The sequence below is a fragment of the Leopardus geoffroyi genome, chromosome B4 (genome assembly GCF_018350155.1).
Source record: "Leopardus geoffroyi isolate Oge1 chromosome B4, O.geoffroyi_Oge1_pat1.0, whole genome shotgun sequence".
NCBI classification, from domain to species: Eukaryota; Metazoa; Chordata; class Mammalia; order Carnivora; family Felidae; genus Leopardus; species Leopardus geoffroyi.
This window is the reverse complement of record NC_059341.1, coordinates 82,399,430-82,420,046: the sequence shown is the minus strand read 5'-3', so window position 1 is coordinate 82,420,046 and position 20,617 is coordinate 82,399,430. Positions and strand designations below refer to the sequence as shown.

General features: G+C 34.6%; 2 protein-coding genes across 2 annotated transcripts; both read right to left on the bottom strand.

The window, feature by feature from the left end:
- Positions 1-584: 584 nt before the first annotated feature.
- On the bottom strand, positions 585-1,520 carry LOC123590083 (olfactory receptor 6C76-like). The gene has a single exon (XM_045462929.1). It carries the CDS (start codon positions 1,518-1,520, stop codon positions 585-587), a length of 936 nt encoding a protein of 311 aa, XP_045318885.1.
- A 14,952-nt stretch (positions 1,521-16,472) lies between these two features.
- LOC123590130 (olfactory receptor 6C75) lies at positions 16,473-17,411 on the bottom strand. The gene has a single exon (XM_045462994.1). The coding sequence runs from the start codon at positions 17,409-17,411 to the stop codon at positions 16,473-16,475; it is 939 nt and encodes a 312-aa protein (XP_045318950.1).
- Between the last annotated feature and the right edge of the window lie 3,206 nt (positions 17,412-20,617).

The following is a 20,617-nucleotide window of genomic DNA, read 5'->3' as shown; positions in this document are numbered from 1 at the left end:
TATCAATGCTTATGCACTGGGAGAAATAACTTTTTAGAATTGCTTAGGGGTGCCTGGGTGGCTCAGTCTGTTAAACATCCGACTGCTGACTTTGGCTCCGGTCATGATCTCAAGGTTGGTCCAGCCCCCTGTCAGGCTCTGTGCTGACAGCAGGAAGCCTATTTGGGATTCTCTGTCTCCCTCTCTCTCTGACCCACTCCCACTCCCACTCATGTGTGTGCATTATCTCTCTCTCTCTCTCTCTCTCTCTCTCTCAAAGGAAAAAAAAAAGAATTGCTTAGAATTTTATTTAGCATCTGTTTGGTGTGCAAAGGGAAAGTTCTTCAATGATTAAAATTAAATATTGGCATTGTTAAATGTTATTCGCATTCATGTGACATCAAATCACTCATCCTCAGAAAATTTTCAGGGCATGTAAATGTAAAAAGATAGTCGAACCACGTAAGGTCAAAATAGGATAAATGGAGAACAAAAGCTGAAGGAAAGGAAGTTGAATATTGTAGTGGGTGGAGAAATGTAACAGTGTTAATATTGTGTTAGTCATAAGATTCCATTTAAAGTTCAAGTCATGAATTTCTTAATGATTAAGATTTATTTGAGAAGCATTTGTTGACTAAGTTCTTGAAGGACTGCTTTACCTGCTGGTTCCTTAGAGAGTAAATAAAAGGATTTAGCATTGGGGCAACAGAAGTATTGAGCACTGCTATACCCTTGGTCAAAGCCACTCCTTCTTTTGCTGAAGTTTTGATGTACATGAAAATGCAACTTCCGTAAGAAATGGAAACTACAATCATGTGTGAGGAACAAGTGGAAAAGGCCTTTTTCCTTTGCTCAGGCGAGGGGATTCTCAGAATTGTTTTAAGGATGAATACATAGGAAAGAATCACTAATATTAAGGTCACCATGAGTGTGAATACTGCTAGGAAGAATCCCAGGAGCTCTAGGAATGCTGTGTCCGTGCAGGAGATCAACAGCATAGGAGAAGAGTCACAGGTGAAATGGTCAATGATGTTGGAGTCACAGAAATCCAGTTGAAGTCCCATCATGACAGGTGGAAAGATAATGAGAAATCCAGCCAGCCAAGAGCTAATTACAAGCTGGTTGCAAATTCTGCTGTTCATTATTGTTGTGTAATGCAATGGCTTACAGATAGCTATATACCGATCATAAGACATAGCAGTCAGAAGAAAAAATTCTGTCGAGCCAAGGAGTATAAAGAAAAACACCTGGGCCATGCAAGAATTATAGGAAATAGTCATATCCCCTGTTATAATGCTGGCCAGAAATCTAGGAATGCAAACTGTTGTGAATGCGATTTCTAGAAAAGAGAAATTCCTAAGGAAGAAATACATCGGAGTTTTAAGGTGAGGATCTATCAGAGTGAGGGTGATAATTGTCAGGTTTCCAGTTATACTCAGTATATATGTGAAAAATAGAAATAGAAAAATCAAAACATTTAGCTTTGGGTCATTGGTTAATCCAAGAAGAATGAACTCTTTTACAGATGTTTGATTTTTCATTTCTTATTGCTGACTTCTCCCAGGTCTATAAATGCAAACAAGAAACAATGATTTGTGTGAGTCCAGTATTATTTTTTATCACTTCTGTGTGATAGTTAAGAAATATATAAGATATGTAACAGACCAATAAATTAGCCACCAAATTGTACTGAATTCTGAAAATCTGTGTGAGCCAGGACAAATAAACTTATACCTAGTATCTTCTTTGTAGATCACTAGCCATTTAAAATTGACTGAGTCACTTGACATCTGTATATGAAAATATACTTAAATGTGTTTTGTTTTCTTTTAAAAATCTTATAAGTGTATATGAAAACTATAAAAAATATTATTTTATTTCTATTAAAATATTTTACCAATGACTACATGTTCTAATAATTTTTCTCAAAATAAAACAATTGAAGTTTCCTTTTTTAAATAGTTTCTACAAGTTTTTCAAGATGTTTCATGTCAGTCCTGCCTATACAGAGAATTACCAACTTAAAAGAATCAGGGCTATAAAATAAAACATTTATATAATCCTAAGCAAAGTAAGAATTAAACATTTCCCTTTCTGAATTAAATAATAAGCTATTACTTTTTAGAAGACAAACTTGAGTGATTTAAGTTATAAATTGATTAGAAAATGGAAAAAAAATGAGGTAAGAAATGAAAAATATACTTACAGTTCTATAATCCCACGTGGTAAAAATTAACTGCTCAAATACAAATGTTCTGTTGCCTTACTTTACTTTTTTTTTTTAATTTTTTTTTTTTTTTAACATTTATTTATTTTTGAGACAGAGACAGAGCATGAACGGGGAGGGTCAGAGAGAGGGGAGACACAGAATCTGAAACAGGCTCCAGGCTCTGAGCTGTCAGCACAGAGTCCGACGCGGGGCTCAAACTCACGGACCGTGAGATCATGACCTGAGCTGAAGTCGGCCGCTTAACCGACTGAGCCACCCAGGCGCCCCTGTTGCCTTACTTTAATTGAGGGTCAGTGTTGGAGGCTTTACTTTTGGAGCATTTTATAGACTTCACAATTAGTTTCTGCCTTTAATTTTATGATGCAAGAACATATTTCTGTACCATGTAGGTGGAATTTGGCAGGATGGTCCTGGTCACATAGAGTGAGATGGAACGTACTGAAGAATAAATTCAGAAGAAAGTAAAGTCAGGGAGGCCCTGATAGAAAGTTGACACAGTCCCAGTTGCAGGTAGAAGGTGCAAGTATTCAAGAGGTTCTATAACAGGTGATCCAGAAAAGAGTTGGTGACACACGTGGTGGAACTAGCTCTATGGTTAGTCCCACGTAGTCAATCCATGTTAAGTCTGGAAGACCGAGACTCAAATGGTATTGCAAAAAATTTTCATTGGGTAGCAGTGTCTCCGGCACTAACTCATTGTTTAGGAGTAGAACTAGAGAGGTGGAGAAGGGAGAGCCAGCAGCAAAACAGACCCCTGCTCTAAGTTTCTGCCTGGTTACACAGCAGAACTAGAGACTAAGCTTTCCTGGAATGTGGGTAAGACTCTCAAAATAAAGAAAAAGTAGTTACAGTGAAATAGGAGTGACAAAGTTGTCCATTTTGCTTGTTAATTAAGTAAAGCTCTTTGTTCATAAGAAGGAAAGGCTCAAACCATGAGTGAAAATCAAGGTATAACAGCTATAGGAAAGAGGTGAGCTGCTTGGGAATGGATAAACATTTGTGAGACAGAAAATCCTTGAAACTTAAGAAACTATCTTAAATTGCACAATCCAAGACCACACATTAAAATCCCTTGTTTTCCAAAATTTCCATAAAAACAATATCCTTCCTAACCCTAGATCCTAGGAAGACCTACTAATATAACATTTACCTGACTCACAGTAACTTTTATAAAATAAACATGAGTTCATTTTTGTAAACTTTTTATTACCTTCCTGTGGTTTTCTAACCATTGTTACTAAAACAAACAGGTATCTTTTTTTCTAAAAATAGTCACAAGGGATCACTTTGGTATGCTGGTGAAATGTAATTTCAAAAATTAATCATCTTTCTTGATGTTCAAAAAAAGTAGTCACAGGGGATTCAAAAAAAGTAGTCATAGGGGATTCTTGTAGGAAAACAATTAAAATGTCTCTGGAGAGAGATGTTCCTGATGAAGGTACCCTAAAGTTTAGTTGAATAATTTTGATTAGGTATCCTTGGGAAATGATTAAAAAAAAAAAAGCCACATTCCATTTCAGAGGGGTATATAAGTGCAAAGAATAGCAGTGAGGAGAAAGCAGTCTTAGAATTCTTTAGGATTTCCTATCGTCAATGTTATTTTATTTTGACCTTAGATAAATGTCTGTTGAGGTACTATAATCCAATTACATAATTACATGTAAACTTGTGAAGAAACAGAAAACAGCAAGAATAAAGGGCTACAAGTGTATAAAATGTGCTATTCAAATATTTTGTTAATAAAAGTATATTGAGAATAAACAAACTATTGGGACTACACCAAAATAAAAAGCTTTTGCACAGTGAAGGAAACCATCAACAAAATGAAAAGGCAACCTCCTGAATGGTAGAAGGTATTTGCAAATGATAAATCTAATAAGAGGTAATATCCACAATATATAAAGAAATTATACAAAGTCAACATCTACAAAAGAACAAGGAATCAATAAAAAATGAGCAGGGGATCTGAGTAGGCATTTTTCCAAAGAAGACATAGAGATGGCCAAAGACACATGAAAAGGTGCTCAACATCATTAATCATCAGGGAAATGTAAATCAAAACCACAATGAGGTATCACCTTACAACTGTCAGAATGGCTAGAATCAAAAAGGCAAGAAATAACAAGTGTTGGTGAGAATGTGGAAGAGAAAGGGAACCGTTATGCACTGTTGGTGGGAATGTAAAATTGTTGCAGCCATTGTGGAAAACAACATGGAAGTCCATCAAAAATTTAAAAATAAAAATACCGTATGATCCAGTAATCTTCAGAAAGATATATGCACCTCTATACTTATTGCAGCATTATTTACATTCACCAAGATGTGGAAGTAACCCAGTGTCCTTTGATAGGTAAATGGATAAAAAAAGATGTGGCATATATATAATGGAATACTGCTCAGCCATATGAAAGAATGAGATCTTGCCATCTGCAACAACATGGATGGACTTACAGGTTATTATGCTAAGTGAAATAAGTCAGAGAAAGACAAATACTGTATTTTACTTATATGTGGATTCTAAAAAAAAATGAACAACAACAAAAAAATAGATTCTTAAATGCAGAGAACAAACTGATTGGTGCCAGAGGGGCAGTGATTGGGGGAATGAGTGAAGTAGGTAAAGGGGATTAAGAGGTACAAACTTCCAGTTATATAAGTCAAATAGGTGAGAAATACAGCATATGGAATATAGTCAATATTATTGTGATAATATTATCCGGTATAGTACTTACTTTGGTGAACAATGGGTAATGTATAGAATTTTTGAATCACTATGTTGTACACCTGAAACTAATATAACATCGAATGTTACTTCTGCTTCAATAAAAAAAATAAACTAATTCTTTGTGATGGAGAATAAAAAAAATAGCATAATAACCAAACAGAAAGCTATGAAATCCTCATGCTTTAGAAGGCTCAATATTTTTAAGGTGTCAATATTTAGCAAATGTATTGATAGATTCAACAACATTCCAGTCAAGATATCATCAGGGTTTTTTTGGATACATTTTTTATTTAAGACAGTTTTAGAATTATGGAAAAATTGTAAAGATAGAACAGAGAATCACTACATATCCGTGACACAGTTTCTCCTATTATTAACATGTTAATATGGTATAGTCATTACAATTAGTGAACTGATAAGTTATTAATACATTATTGGGTTAACACATGATTATTAGCTAAAGAACATAATTTATTTAGATTTCCTTGATTTTTACCTAATATATTGTTTCTATTCCTGGATCTCTTTGAGGATAGTACAGTACTATAATCATCCTTAGGCTTCTTTTGGCTGTGACAATCTCTCAGAATTTTGATGATCTTGAGAGTTTTGAGAACTCTGATCAAGTATTTTGATCAACTGGGATTTATATGATGTTAGTCTTGGATTAAATTAGGGTCATGTGTTTTGGGGAAGACCATTGAGTTAAATTTACCATTTTCATCACATCCATGTCATGAGTTGGTACCATCAATGTGATTTATCAGTGCTGGTGTGAACTTTGATCACCTTAGGTACTGATAGTTAGATACTTACACTGTTAAGGGTGCTACCCACCTACCTCCACTTTCCACACTGTACTCTGTAGTATGTGCAGTCCACGCTGCATGGTTGGGAATTACACTCTGCCTAGAAGATGGAGTAAATTATTTGGGATTCCTTTACGTGGAAAATTTGTGTATTCTTTCTCATTTATTAATTTATTAAATTATTTATTTATATCAGTATGGACTCATGGAAATGTTTTGTACTTTGAATTATATTCAATACTAATTTATGTTGTTGCTAAATTTTTCTAGCTTTGGCCATTGGGGGCCTTTCAAGTTGGCTACTCTTTCATTTGACATCCATCCATCATAGTTGTTTTTAAAAAATCGCTTACTTATTTTCTGGTACTGTAAGATGCTTCAGGATCATCTTGTATGTTCCTTACCCCAGCCCTGTAATCAAACATTTCTGCAGTAATACCCAGTTACTTTTATTGGCGAATAGTATTAGAAACCAAGATCTGGGCTCTAGGTGTGTTGATTGCTACCATAGTGTCATTGTTTCTTGACTAAGAGGACAGAACCAGGAAATACATGTGATCCTAATAACCTGTGTATAAATACATATGTATAAATATTACTATATGTAACTTTCCTTCCCTTCTTCTCTCTAACCTCCTATTCCAAAAGTGAGAATTCTGACTCTACCACCCACCATCCAATTACTTATTGTTCAAGTTTTATAGTAGGTCTATAATCCATTTTGAGTTAATTTTGTGAAAGGTCTGTGTCTAGATTTATTTAAAAAAATTTTTTTAATGTTTTTATTTATTTTTGAGACATAGACAGAGCATGAGCAGGAGAGGGGCAGAGAGAGAGGGAGACACAGAATCCGAAGCAGGCTCCAGGCTCTGAGCTGTCAGCACAGAGCCCGACGCGGGGCTCAAACTCACGGACTGTGAGATCATGACCTGAGCTGAAGTCGGACGCTTAACCGACTGAGCCACCCAGGTGCCCCTAGATTTATTTTTTTTATATGGATGTCTAATTCTACCAGTACCATTTGTGGAAAAGATTAACCTTTCTCAATTAAAGTGCCTTTGTTCCTTTGCCAAAAATCAACGGACTGTATGTGTATTATTTCTGGAATCTCTATTCTGTTTCATTGATCTTTACATATATTCTTTTGTCAATACCATGCTGTCTTCGTTAATTTTGATCTTTATGGATATTCTTTGGACAATACCTTGCTGTCCTCATTAATTTATTTTTATAGTGAGTGTACTGTATTTTACTTTTATTTATTTATTTATTTTATTTTTTTTTTTTTAAATTTTGTTTTTCAACGTTTATTTATTTTTGGGACAGAGAGAGAGCATGAACGGGGGAGGGGCAGAGAGAGGGAGACACAGAATCGGAAACAGGCTCCAGGCTCTGAGCCATCAGCCCAGAGCCCGACGCGGGGCTCGAACCCACGGACCGCGAGATCGTGACCTGGCTGAAGTCGGACGCTTAACTGACTGCGCCACCCAGGCGCCCCTGTATTTTACTTTTAATTATTTTTTCTTCAGTGTCCCTCTTTGTGTAGAATAGGGTTTCTGATCTATATAATTTTCCTTTGATGGAAGAACTTTTGAAAAACTTCTTTCAGGTCAGGCCTGCTGATAATGAATTCATTCAGTTCGTGTTTGTCTGACAAAGTCTTTATTTCTCCTTAACTTTTGAAGTATAATTTAACTGTGTATAGTTAGTGCTTTTTCTCTTTAAACACTTTAAATATTTCTCTCCATTCTCTTCTTGCTTGCATATTTTCTGATTAAAAATGTGTTGTAATTTCACTCTTGTTCTTCTCTAGGTAAGCTGTATTTTTCTCTGGATTATTTCAAGATTTTCTTTCTATTTTCTGCATTTGAATATAATATGAGTAGTAATTGAAAAAAATTTTTTTATTTGTCCTGCTTGGTGTTCTATTAATTTTCTTTTATCTGTGTATTTGCTTCTGTCATTATTTGGAAAGTTCTATTTACAGCCACTATTTCATTAAATATTTCTTTTTTCTCACTTTTCTCTTTCTGGTATTTCAGTTATGCCTATGTTACAAGTTTTGGGATTGTCCCATATTCTCTGTTAATTTTTTTTTTTTTTTTCTTTTTTCTCTTTGCATTTTGGTTTGGTAACTTCATTGAGCTGTCTTCAGAAACCACTGATTCTTTCCTCTGCCTGGTTCAATCCACTCATGTGCCTATCAAAGGCATTCTTCATTTCAGTTACAGTGTTTTGGATTCCTGGTATTTCCTTTGATTCTTATAATTTTCATTTCTTCACTTAATTTTGTCATCTGTCATTATATGTCTTCTACTTTTTCTTTTAGAGCCCTTACCATATTAATCATAGTTATTTTCAATTCCTTGCTAGATATCTTTAACATCTGTGGCATATCCACTCTGATTCCGTAGCTTGCTTTATCCCTTCAGATGGTATGGTGTTTTTGTTTGTTGGTTTTTGTTTGTTTCCTTTACTATGTATTGTAAATTTTTTTTTGTCATTGAAATGTAAACTGATGTAAATAGGCCATTAGTATGAAGATTTAGTATAATCTTGCTAGGGTAATTTTGCTTCGATGTGTTTACTATTTGTTGTTGCTGAAGCTGTAGGTTGAAGAAGTTTTCATATCTTTTAGTGTCTTTGCTTTTGTCTCCCCCCTCTTGACTTCAGGCTTCTTTCCAGGAATGAGAAGAGCTCTGCAGCTGTAATCCACTGTTACTGTATTGTATGTTGTGTGATGGTAGTTGTGGCAAAGGGATAGTGTTCTGTAATCTTGTGATTACACCACAATATCTTAGGCCTGTGTCTCTAAACTGTGATTTTTCATGACTGTTTCTCCAGTGGTATAATTGTTCCAAATACTCGCCTTTGAGTTGAGACATGAAGTTTAGAGAAGATTGGACTGCGAGTAAGGTGCTTTGCCCAGGTGGGATAAGGATATAGTAAAGTTCCTTGAAAATTTTTGTGATGAGGAACAATTTTGGTGTGTTTTAAAATGGTTACTTCCTGGGGTGCCTGGGTGGCTCAGTGGGTTAAGCGGCCAACTTCGGCTCAGGGCATGACCTCGAGGTCCGTGAGTTCGAGCCCCGCCTCGGGCTCTGTGCTGACAGCTCAGAGCCTGGAGCCTGTTTCAGGCTCTGTGTCTCCCTCTCTCTGACCCTCCCCTGTTCATGCTCTGTCTCTCCCTGTCTCAAAAGTAAATAAAACGTTAAAAAAAATTTTTTTAAATGGTTACTTTCTGAGGCACCTGGGTGGCTCAGTCAGTTAAGCATCTGACTTCAGCTCAGGTCATGCATGATCTTACAGCTCATGAGTTTAAGCCTGGGGTCTGTGCTGACAGCTCAGACTGAAGACTGCTTCACATTCTGTGTCTCCCTCTCTCTCTCTGCCCCTCCCTTGATCACACTCTATCTCTCAAAAATAAATAAATATTAAAAAAATAGATCAGTTACATTTCCTTTAGCATGAAGGGATTTTCTTTGTTTTTCCCAAAACAAAAAGTTACCCCTGGAGGTAACTTCCATGTAAGTGTCAGGTCATTCAGAATTCTCTTATTCTAGTCTATACTAGGCCCCTAGCAGTTTGTAAAACTTACCGTTTAAGAATTCCTACCATTTAATGGCTCTAGCAGTTGTGTTCCAGGTAAGCGGATCTTAGCCATGACTCTGAATTTGTTCCTCTCTTCAGTTTGCAGGGTGGCAGTTTATCCTGTGACCTCAGTTCTCTGAATGGTCAAAGACAAGTCATCAATTTCAGTTTGTTTAGCATTTTATGTTCTAAGAATGGGAACTCCAAGTTCTTTACATGTCAAGCTGAAACTGAAAGTCTTTGTGGTGGTGGTTGTTGAAATTACAAGCCTAATCTAAAATTTCCATTGAAAGCTAAAAAACCTAAAATACTCCAAGTAACTTTGAAAAAGAAGAACAAAACTGGGAAATATGCAATATTTAAATTTTAATATATCCTTTAAAGACTTAAAGGTTTAATGCATGTATTAGAATGTCAGAAATAAAAGAGTACTAGACATGATTTTATTTATATATACTTTTGTGAATTTTTATATCATAAAATTATTAAATCATTATTTCTAATGTGATTATATGAAATATATATATTTTAGGTGCCCCAAAGAGTCAATGACAACACATTATTTTTCAGCAAATGGTGCTGGAAAAATTGGACTTCCATAAGCAAAATCTGAACCACAGCATATATATTTTATTATACAAAAACCTCAAAACAGATCTACCTAAATATGAAACCTGAAACTTTATAATTTCCATCAACTGGTGAATCCATGTATTCATACAAACAAGGAATAAACTAATGATATATGCAAATCATATATATATATTCATACATAGATGAATCTCAAAAGCATTTTATGAGGTGAAAAAGGAACACTTAAAAGGTACATACGATATGATTCATTTTCTATGACAATACAAAATAAACAAAACCATAGGACAATGGATCAGTGGATTCTTGAAGAGCTGTAAGATGTAGGGATTGGCTACTAAAGTACATAAGAAAATATTTTGGATATTTTTTCAAAATATATTTATTTCAACTGTGCTTGTGGATACACAACTGCATACATCTGTCAAATTTTATAAAAGCATGCAGCTGAAATTTACTGTTTGTAATTTTTAATTCTCTAAAACCTGACCAAAACCCAGGAAAGAAAAATATAAAGAGTTAATTTTGGTAGTGAGAAAGCAAAGCAGTGTCAGTACAGTCGATGTGTCTTTCGAAATCTGTATTTTGGAGGACAGAAAAGTTGGGGGGCTCTATGTTAATATGGTGTTTGGTATGTTAGCCTGGGAAGTGGAAGTGTGCATGTTTTTTTAGGTATCATTTTAAACGAACATCATTAACTTCCTATGTATTTCTCTACATAGGATACATTTGACAATAAATACAAACCAAATGGTAATGTAAGAGTTTAATCTTAAAATCTCAGTATTTTCATCATACCCAGATTATTTAATTTTGGATGTGTTTATGTTTATGATAAAAATGTCAAATGTTAAATTAAACTCTGCAATGGGTCATATCGTTTATTTTCAAATTATTTTCAGATCTGTTTGATTAAAAATTATAAAGTTACTGTTTTTCACTTATGAGTGTGAGTACATCTTTTGTATATAGAAAGCTGACTTTCAGACCCAGCGCTTCCATTTATGAACTTGACATCTGTTGGAATTTAATTCTCTGTGAGTTCCTGTCCCCTCAAAACCTTTGCAATATTGTATGGTCATGGAAACATAATAATACCATGAGGTTTGTGGTTGGAGGACAGGGAACATGACAGGCAAGGCTGATTTTACTTACCTGAAATACAACAATGATGATAAGATGCCTGTGAGAATGAAATGTGATAATACATATGCAGTGATCAAATAATTGTAGAAACTTTCTGCTTTCATTCAATGCATGAAAATTATTGTGACTGATATCAATGTAGAGTATGGATTAGTACCTCATGCTTTAGCCTAAGGTTTTCTTGGTTATTGCTATCAAACTAAGAATAAAACTTTAAAATGCTGTTGCATGAGTAATACTCTCCCTTATATAGTAATGGAATTGACTACATAATATTGTTCCAAGGCTTATGATGTACTCAGATCATGTAATTTGTATGTGGATTCTAGATGTCACTGATTTTGATGAGTGTACGGAAAGACTCTTTTTCATTAGGTAAGAGATTAATTCTTTGCTCAATATTTATATAATTGGGAAGGAGCAACATAAGGAAGGAATGGAGCATTCCTGGAGAAAGGCCTTTGTTCCTTGATAGCTCCTTCTCCCTTCCCTTTTTTCCCATTAATTTTGAGATGCAGTGTCATTCAGACTATGTCATCCATATTTATTTTTAAAAAATGTTTGTTTATTTAAGTTTGAGAGAGGGTGGGGCAGAGAGAGAGGGAAAGAAAGAATCTCAAGCAGCCTCTGCACTGTCAGCACAGAGCCTGACATGGGGCTCAAACTCATGAGATTATGACCTGAGCCAAAAGCAAGAGCCAGAGGCTTAACCGACTGAGCCACCAAAGGCACTCCCCAGGAAAGTTAATTCTTAACTAATGTATAGTTTCTAATAATAATTCTTTTCATGTGGAATTTGCCAAATAGCATGTTTGGTCACATAAAGGGGGAAGAAGACCATGATTTATCTGATATTCTCTGAATGTTATTTTAAATGGTAAATAATTTCATTTGTGCATCCAACTCAAACTTTTTTTTTTTTTTTTCATTTTTTTTTTCAACGTTTATTTATTTTTGGGACAGAGAGAGACAGAGCATGAACGGGGGAGGGGCAGAGAGGGAGGGAGACCAGAACCGGAAACAGGCTCCAGGCTCTGAGCCATCAGCCCAGAGCCTGACGCGGGGCTCGAACTCACGGACCGCGAGATCGTGACCTGGCTGAAGTCGGACACTTAACCGACTGCGCCACCCAGGTGCCCCTCAAACTTTATTTACTGCAAAACTTGATATTCTTTCTGTGCTCTTAGGCTCTTCCTCCTCTGCCTTTTCACCCACTTCTACCTCTCTCCTCGTGAACTTTATTAATGACTTCAGTTTAAGGAGGGATTTAAGATAGAATTCTTAAAAGATTGAATTGAAAAGTTTCCCCTAGCATTGCATGTATTAGAGATAAAAAAAAAAAAAGCTGAATATTTATGAAAGCAAATGGATAATATAAAAAGTAGTTCTAGAGAACTGGAAAATATCACACCTCTCCTGAGTTATAAAGTTGCTTCTAAAAAAAGGAATATGTAGTTTGCCTTTTATAGAAAACATAAATGGAATGCCTTAGAAAAATGTTATCGCATTTACTGTATTAGTACTTAGAGGAATTTAATTAAGTACAGGCAGCCTGGTTAAGATCAATGCAGAAATGTGGAAGGTACAAAATAACTGATTTCTTCCTTTTCTATTCTAATTATCTATTCATTTAGCTCACTTTTCCTTCTGAGCATTAAAAAAAAAATTTTTTTTAATGTTTATTTATTTTTGAGAGACAGGGAGAGACAGTGCGAGCAGGGGAGGGGCAGAGAGAGAGGGAGACAGAATCTGAAGTAGGCTCCAGGCTCTGAGCTGTCAGCACAGAACCCTACAAGGGGCTCCAACTTACAAACTGCAAGATAATCACCTGAGCCAAAGTCTGACGCTCAACTGAATGAGCCACCCAGGCACCCCTGAGCATTTATAAGACAAAATGAAGGCTTTTCCAAAATTGTCTGATTGTGTGATTCTTTCTTAGATTTTGTGATCTGTAAGTTTTAGTGATTACTTTTTCTTTAGCCACTCATCACTTGGTATTAAGATCCCAAGAGATTCAATGGCCCATGAATGGTTAATACTTTTTGGAGAGTATTTTGTAATCTCTAGAGCTTGAGGAATGCTTCATGGGAATAGGAGTCAATGAAATTCCAATTTGCAATGCTATTAAGAAATTTTTATTCTAAGCTCCCACTTTTTGTTTAATAGAATCAACTTTTAGGATGATAATTCACCAATGAAAATAAATGATTTCTTATGTTTTCAATAACCACAAAACAGTAAAGTGACAGTAACTGTGATTTGATTTTAAAAAAGGTTATGGCACAAGTGTGTTTGTGTGATCATTACATACATGTAATTTTCCTTGTCGTGAAAGGGAAGGTGTTTTAGAAATATTAGTGTGAAAAATAATATGAACTTAATACTTTTGAAAGCCTCTAAAACAGAACTATACCTGATACATTTCTCACCAACCATCACATTTGCAATAAAAATTTCATTATTTCATAATACTTTACAATAATATTTCACCTTACGCTTATGAACAATGTGAATATTAGAATCAACTTTTTCCAGAGAAGTTTCTGTCAATCAAGAGGATCACTTTCCCTTCCCTCTTATTTTTCTTCCTCTCTTTCTTCTGTCTACCTACATACCTATTATATATACCATATGTATAGTATATATTCATTTAGTTAACATTTTCATGTTGTTTGTATACACTCCATATATATATATATATATATATATATATATATATATATATATATATATATAAAGTTTTATCATTTAAATGTTTTTATTTAAATTTAAGTTAAATACAGTGTAATATTGGTTTCAGGAGTAGAATTTAGTGATTTATCACTTACATATAACATTCAATGCTCATCATAAGTGGCCTCCTTAATAGCCATCACCCATTTAGCCCATCACACCACCAACCTCCCTCCATCAACTCTCAGTTTGTTCTCTATTATTAAGAGTCTTTTATGGTTTGCTTCCTTCTCTGTTTTTTTCTATGTTCATCTGTTTTGTTTCTTAAATTCCACATACGAATGAAAGCATATTGTATTTGTCTTTCTCTGACTGACTTATTTCACTTAACATTATACACTCTAGTTCTATCCATGTCATTGCAAATGGCAAGATTTTATTCTTTTTGATGGCAGAGTAGTGTGTATACACACACACATACATATATATATATATATATGTATATATATATATGTATATAGATGCCACATCTTTATCCACTCATCAGTCGATGGACATTGGGCTCTTTCCATAATTTGGCTCTTGTTGATAATGCTGCTATAAACATCAGGGTGCATGTACCCCTTCAAATCAGTGTTTTTGCATCCTTTAGGTAAATACCTAGTAGTACACTTGCTGGGTTGTAGGATTGTTTTATTTTTAGCTTTTTGAGGAACCTCCATACTATTTTACAGAGTGGCTGCAGTAGTTTACATTTACACCAACAGTGCACAAGTGTTCCCCTTTCTCTGTATCCTCATCAACATCTGTTGTTTCCTGAGTTGTCAATTTTAGCTATTCTGACAAGTGTGATGTGGTATCTCATTGTGGTTTTGGTTTGTATTTCCCTGATGATGAGTGATGTTGAGCATCTTTTCATGTGTCTGTTAACCATCTGGATGCTTGGAAAAATGTCTATTCATGTTTTCTGCCCATTTCTTTTGTTTTATCTTTTATTTTTTTAATGTTTATTTTTGAGAGAGGGAGAGAGAGGCAGACAGAGAGAGTGTGAGTAGGGGAGGGGCAGAGAGAGACAGACAGACAGACAGACAGAATCTGAAGCCAGCTCCAGGCTCTGAGCTGTCAACACAGAGCCTGATTCAGGGCTCAAAGCCATGGACCGGACCATGAGATCATGAGCTGAGCTGAAGTCAGATGCTTAAACAACTGAGCCACCCAGGCACCCCTTCTACCCATTTCTTAACTGGATTATTTGTTTTTTGGGTATTGAGTTTGATAAGTTCTTGCTTTTGCATTTCAGCTTACTTGTTATTTTCTTACAAAAGTAAACCTATATAATTTCATTTCTTACAAATTGCCCCAATATGGAATTTATAATTGAATAAAATGATAAATTAATTTTCATTTTGTGGTAATATTATGTTAAATCCTTTTTTAAAAAAATGTAACCCATTCCATGAAAGGACAATGGTAAGAAATAAGTGAGTGTTCACAGACACTCTTGTCTATGAGATACAAGAAAAGGTATTTCTGTCTGGGAGTTAGAAACTATGTACAGCTCTTTACATTAACCTATGTATCAGACCAAGCTGGAAATCAAGAAACCAAAGTCAAATCCACTTACCTAGTATCTAGTTATATTCACAACTGCTGTCTTAAGACAACCAGTTTTCTTAGTGATACATAGGTGCCATAGAGGATATTAACTGTAGGAGCCAGGCTTGGACATATTTTTTACAATTCTGAAGCTGTCAGAGTCATTTTCTTGGATATTACTGAGGGAGGTAGAACATGCTGTTAAAGAGGCAAAGGACAGATAAACACAGTGTGTAGATTTGCTAATAAAGGAAAACTAAGGCATAAATAAGTCATGTATCATCATTTCCAAGAAACTCTTTGGAGTCTATATGTCCTATCATTCCAGATTATGAATTTGTTGTTTCATATCAGTAGGAAAGACCATTTTTGTATCAGTTGAAAGAGTTTGAATATAAATATGACATTTATCAGGATAGCTTAATTTACCTTTATATACCATGCTTTTCCTTTTCAAATATGATTGGCAGATAGGGAATTCTTCAGTTAATCTATTTTCTTATAAGAACATATCAGTGGAAGAAAAAGGTAAATTTCATGTCTTGTACTGAAACTTCTATATTTTCCTGCAAAAACTAATATAAAATAGATACCATCTCATTTCAAATGGCAAAGACAAGGCTGGCAGCAGATTTGATCTTAAATTTCTATTTGATTTTTCAGCATGTTTTAATTACATTTTATTGATAAACTCATGGAGATATTTTAATAATGCTTTTCGTTTTAAACGTTTTGTTGATGACACAGAAGTAGAAATTTAAGAAATATTAATTGATACATATTATTATTTCTCATAAAATACATTTCATAGTGCTTGTGGTTTTTAGTAGCTTCTTATAGTGTAGCAATCTGTATCTTTTCTATGAATGTTTAAGCTGCTTTGCTTTGATATGAGAAACAATGGAGATTATTGACACATGAATTTGAGTTACACAGGATAAGATTGACTATTTTCTATACAGAAAGCCAGTTAAGACCTGGTTTTTAGGCTAGTAAGAAAAAGAGGCATTGTTTATATACATATGTCTAACTGAAAGAATGAATTGAGGTGTTTGAAGAATTGATGTAGAGAAAGGCAGAGAGTTCTTCATTCAGCTTTACTCTTAAGGGTATACTTTTTTCATAATAACATTCATTTATTTGAGTAAAAGGCCATTCTCTGGGCCACATTCTTAAAGGCTTGCTTCACCTGCTGATTCCTTAGTGTATATATGAAAGGATTTAAGAGAGGAGCCACTGAGGTATTGAGCACAGCTACTCCTTTGCTTAAAGTCACCCTTTCCCTTGCAGAAGGCTTAATGTACATGAAGATGCAGCTTCCATAAGAGAGGGAGACCACTATCATGTGGGAGGAACAAGTGGAAAAGGCTTTCTTCCTTTGACTTGTGGAAGGAATTCTCAGAATTGTACGGATGATATATGTGTAAGAGAGAATAACTAGCGTTAAGGTGACCATAAGTGTTACCACCGCTAAAATAAATGCCATGAGTTCTAGAAAGTGAGTGTTTGTACAAGAAAGCTGTAGAATTGGAGAAGCGTCACAGATAAAATGATCAATTACATTGGAGGCACAGAAATCCAACTGTAGAAGCAACAGTATTGGTGGAAAGATGATCAGGAATCCTGCAAGCCATGAGCTAAAGACAAGAAGGGTGCAGACTCTGCTGCTCATGATGGTCATGTAATGGAGAGGCTTGCAGATGGCCACGTAGCGGTCATAGGACATGGCAGCCAGAAGGTAAAATTCTGTCACCCCCAAGAAGATGAAGAAAAATAGCTGAGTCACACAACCATTGTAGGAAATGGTTCTGTCCCTTGTCACAAAAGTGACAAGGAATCTGGGAATGCAGACAGACGTGAATGATATTTCTAGGAACGAGAAGTTTCGAAGGAAGAAATACATTGGCGTCTGCAGGTGGGCATCTGAAAGGGTGAGGGTGACAATGATCAGGTTCCCAGTCACACTTAGCATGTAGGTAGCAAGAAGAAATACGAAAAGTACAACCTGCCACTGTGGGTCATTTGTCAATCCAAGAAGAATAAATTCTGTTACTGAGGTGTAATTTTTCATTATCTTCCTTCTTTATAATGATATTTTTGTGTAGCTGTAAAATAGATGAAAAAATAAGAAAAGTTACGACACTAGAAAAGAAAAACATACACACATACACAAACACATAGACACACTTTTAAACAATGTTTATTTATTTTGAGATAGAGGAAGGAAGGGGCAGAGACAGAGGGAGAGAGAGAATCCCAAGCAGTCTCCGTGTTGTCAGTGCAGAGTCTTACCTGGGGCTTGATTATATGAACTGTGAGATCATGACCTGAGCTGAAATAAGAGTCAGGTGCTTAACTGACTGAGTCACCCAGGCACTCCAACTTAAATAAATAAATAAATAAATAAATAAGTTTTAAGTCATTGCTGCCTTGTATTTTTAGAGAAACATGATACTGACATTTATAATAATAATTATATAATATATAATAATAAATGTTAGTATGTCATATATTAATTCTTATATATCTTTGTATCTCACATATCTCAGTATAAATCCCTGTCTTCTGAATATTTTGGTATATACCTGAAAACAAGAAAAAAAGATTAAAACCTCTAAGATGAAAACCTTTTCTAATAAAACTCAGCTTACTCCCAGCATACTACAAAATTTTGAAGGTATTTTTTGTTACTTTCTTCATCATATATATTGTAACTTTTCTATTTTGATAACCATTTGTCTTCTCCCATTCAAACTTTTACAATCTTCAGAGACCACTTACTTGCCCATCTGCTAGAATAATGTTCCATGATAACAGTATACAGACACATTTAATGCATGGGAGGGTAGTCCCAATCGAATTCCAATGTCTGTGTCACAAGACATTCTAGTTTTAATTAGTAATTTGCCATAGTGGTCTTTTCTAAGATTATAAATATATTCTTAAATATATTTGTATTTACTATCTACCTATCGTGAGTCTGCTTTCTGATACATAAAGCACTACTGTTTCTTAAGTACTAATTTTATTTTTGTAAATTGTAAATTGTAAATTTTGTAAATTCTAAAATGATTTTGGGGCTCCTGGCTGGCTCAAAGGAGCGTGTTACTTTTGATTTGGGGTTGTGAATTCAAACCCCATGTAGGATGTAGAGATTATCTCAATAAATAAAACTTAAAAAAAATAAAATCATTTAGCACTTTTCCATAATATTGCCTATTGTTTTCTTGAGGGAGACAAAAGGTACGCTTTTGGGAAGCAAGGATTATTTCTTATTTCTTTTATTTTTCATCTTTGGCTTTAATGCAACTCTTGATGTTTATCAGGATTTGATTTTTTCCTGTTTAAAGTTTTTATTTTCCATAAAAGCTTTAGATGCGCTGTCATCTAAGATCATTTTAAAAAATGCTTAATTGTCCATACAGCCTAAGTCTGTAATGTCTCCTTTGTTTTCTACATCCTTCTGAGGTTTCAGAGCTTTCAAAAGGAATGCTATTTTCTGAGGATTAGCCAATTAATTTAGTGTGTTAATGAACACATTAAAATCTTTACCTGATTGCTAGGAGGGGATTATTCCTACTTTCCATCATCTGTCCTCCTCGTGGTCATAAGATATGCATGTTTTTTTTTTTTTTTTTTTTTGTCTTCTGCCTTTACATGATGGATGCTAACCCTCACTGTATAAAATTCACATTGTGTAAAATTAAAACAGAAAATGTATCTGCTCAGCGTTAAGACACATGAAATAGTTTCAAATCTTGCACAAAAATGATTACATGGTATCTTGATATTGATTATATTAAAAATAATTATTAAAAGACATTTAGATTAAGAACACAAAAATATCATGTAGTCTTATCAATCACTGAATATTTACATTATAATGAACAAAAATGTTGCATGAAACTATTACATTGTTGCAGTTTAAAAATTTCTTCGTTTATATATTTCATATAAATTGTGTGGTTTAATTTAGTCATATATAGTATTGTGCATAATTGAGAAAACTTGCATAAAGCATAAATTTATCCTATTAAAGCAAAATTGCATTCCTGAAAGAAACTACTAAAGACATACTTACTTTTTTTTTTAATGTTTATTTATTTTTGAGAGAGAGAGAGAGAGAGGGAGAGGCAGAGCATGAGTGGGGGAAGGGCAGAGAGAAAGGGAGACACAGAATCTGAGGCAGGCTCTAGGCTCTGAGCTGTCAGCACAAAGCCTGATGCGGGGCTTGAACTCACAAACCATGAGATCATGACCTGAACCAAGTCGGACGCTCAACCGACTGAGCCACCCAGGTGCCCCAAGACATACTTACTTTTATGGTAAATATGGTTGGTTTAGTCATTGTCATTTCTAATGGCTTATTTAATTTGTTTAAATGTAAGAATTTTGGGAATTTTCAAAAGTCTTTGCAATCTGTTTCTTCTCTGTAATCTTATACTTGTAACCAAGTATTCAAAATATTGATAAAGCATAATTCAGGGAGCTTCTCTGCAATTTTTATAAAAAGGGCATACATCAACTTATTTCTATGCATTAACCCAGATTTCTCGAAGGATCTGGGTTCTCAAAATATCCTACCTATTGCCACTTTAAGAAGTATTGTCTTCATACTTGAAATGAAGTAAGTTATAGTTGAAATGAAATAAGTTATAGTTGAAATGAAATAAATTATAGTTGAATGAAATAAGTTATAGTTGAATGAAATAAGTTATAGTTGAAATGGAGTTATAGTTGGAATGTCTTTCCAGGTATGGTGGGCAAGATGATATGATCTTAGTAATGTTATTCAGGCTAGTTATCATTTTATCTGCTCCATTCACAATGGACTCAGGGGGGTTAGCTGAGTAAATAAACAAAAGGTACCATGGAGATTGGTGTTCTCCAGACACCAGCATTCAACAATAGTCCAAATTAGTAAATAATTTAGAATAGATTATTTTGGTGATTGTGGCCTGAAATCAGAGCAGAAAAAATACATAGAAGAATTTAAATTATAAAAATATTCACATTGTGCAAAACTAAAACTTAAGTATACCTGCTCAGTGTTAAGATACAGTGTTAAGACATAAAAGTAAATTATAAAAAGAATCCATAACTTCACAAGGAGAAGAAATTTAATGGTGTAAGAGAGAAACAATTTCTCAATGGCAATAGATTTTAAATTGTGAACAAGTGGGCTTTTCTCTAATCTTAGGGAAAATATTAAGAATTCACTGTGATGTTTTAGACTGGGGCTGAGGTCTCAATCATTCTACACCATAAGAAATGCCA

Excerpts from the sequence above, each read along its gene's own strand:
- LOC123590083 (XM_045462929.1), bottom strand. The coding sequence starts at position 1,520 with ATGAAAAATCAAACATCTGTAAAAGAGTTCATTCTTCTTGGATTAACC.
- LOC123590130 (XM_045462994.1), bottom strand. The coding sequence starts at position 17,411 with ATGAAAAATTACACCTCAGTAACAGAATTTATTCTTCTTGGATTGACA.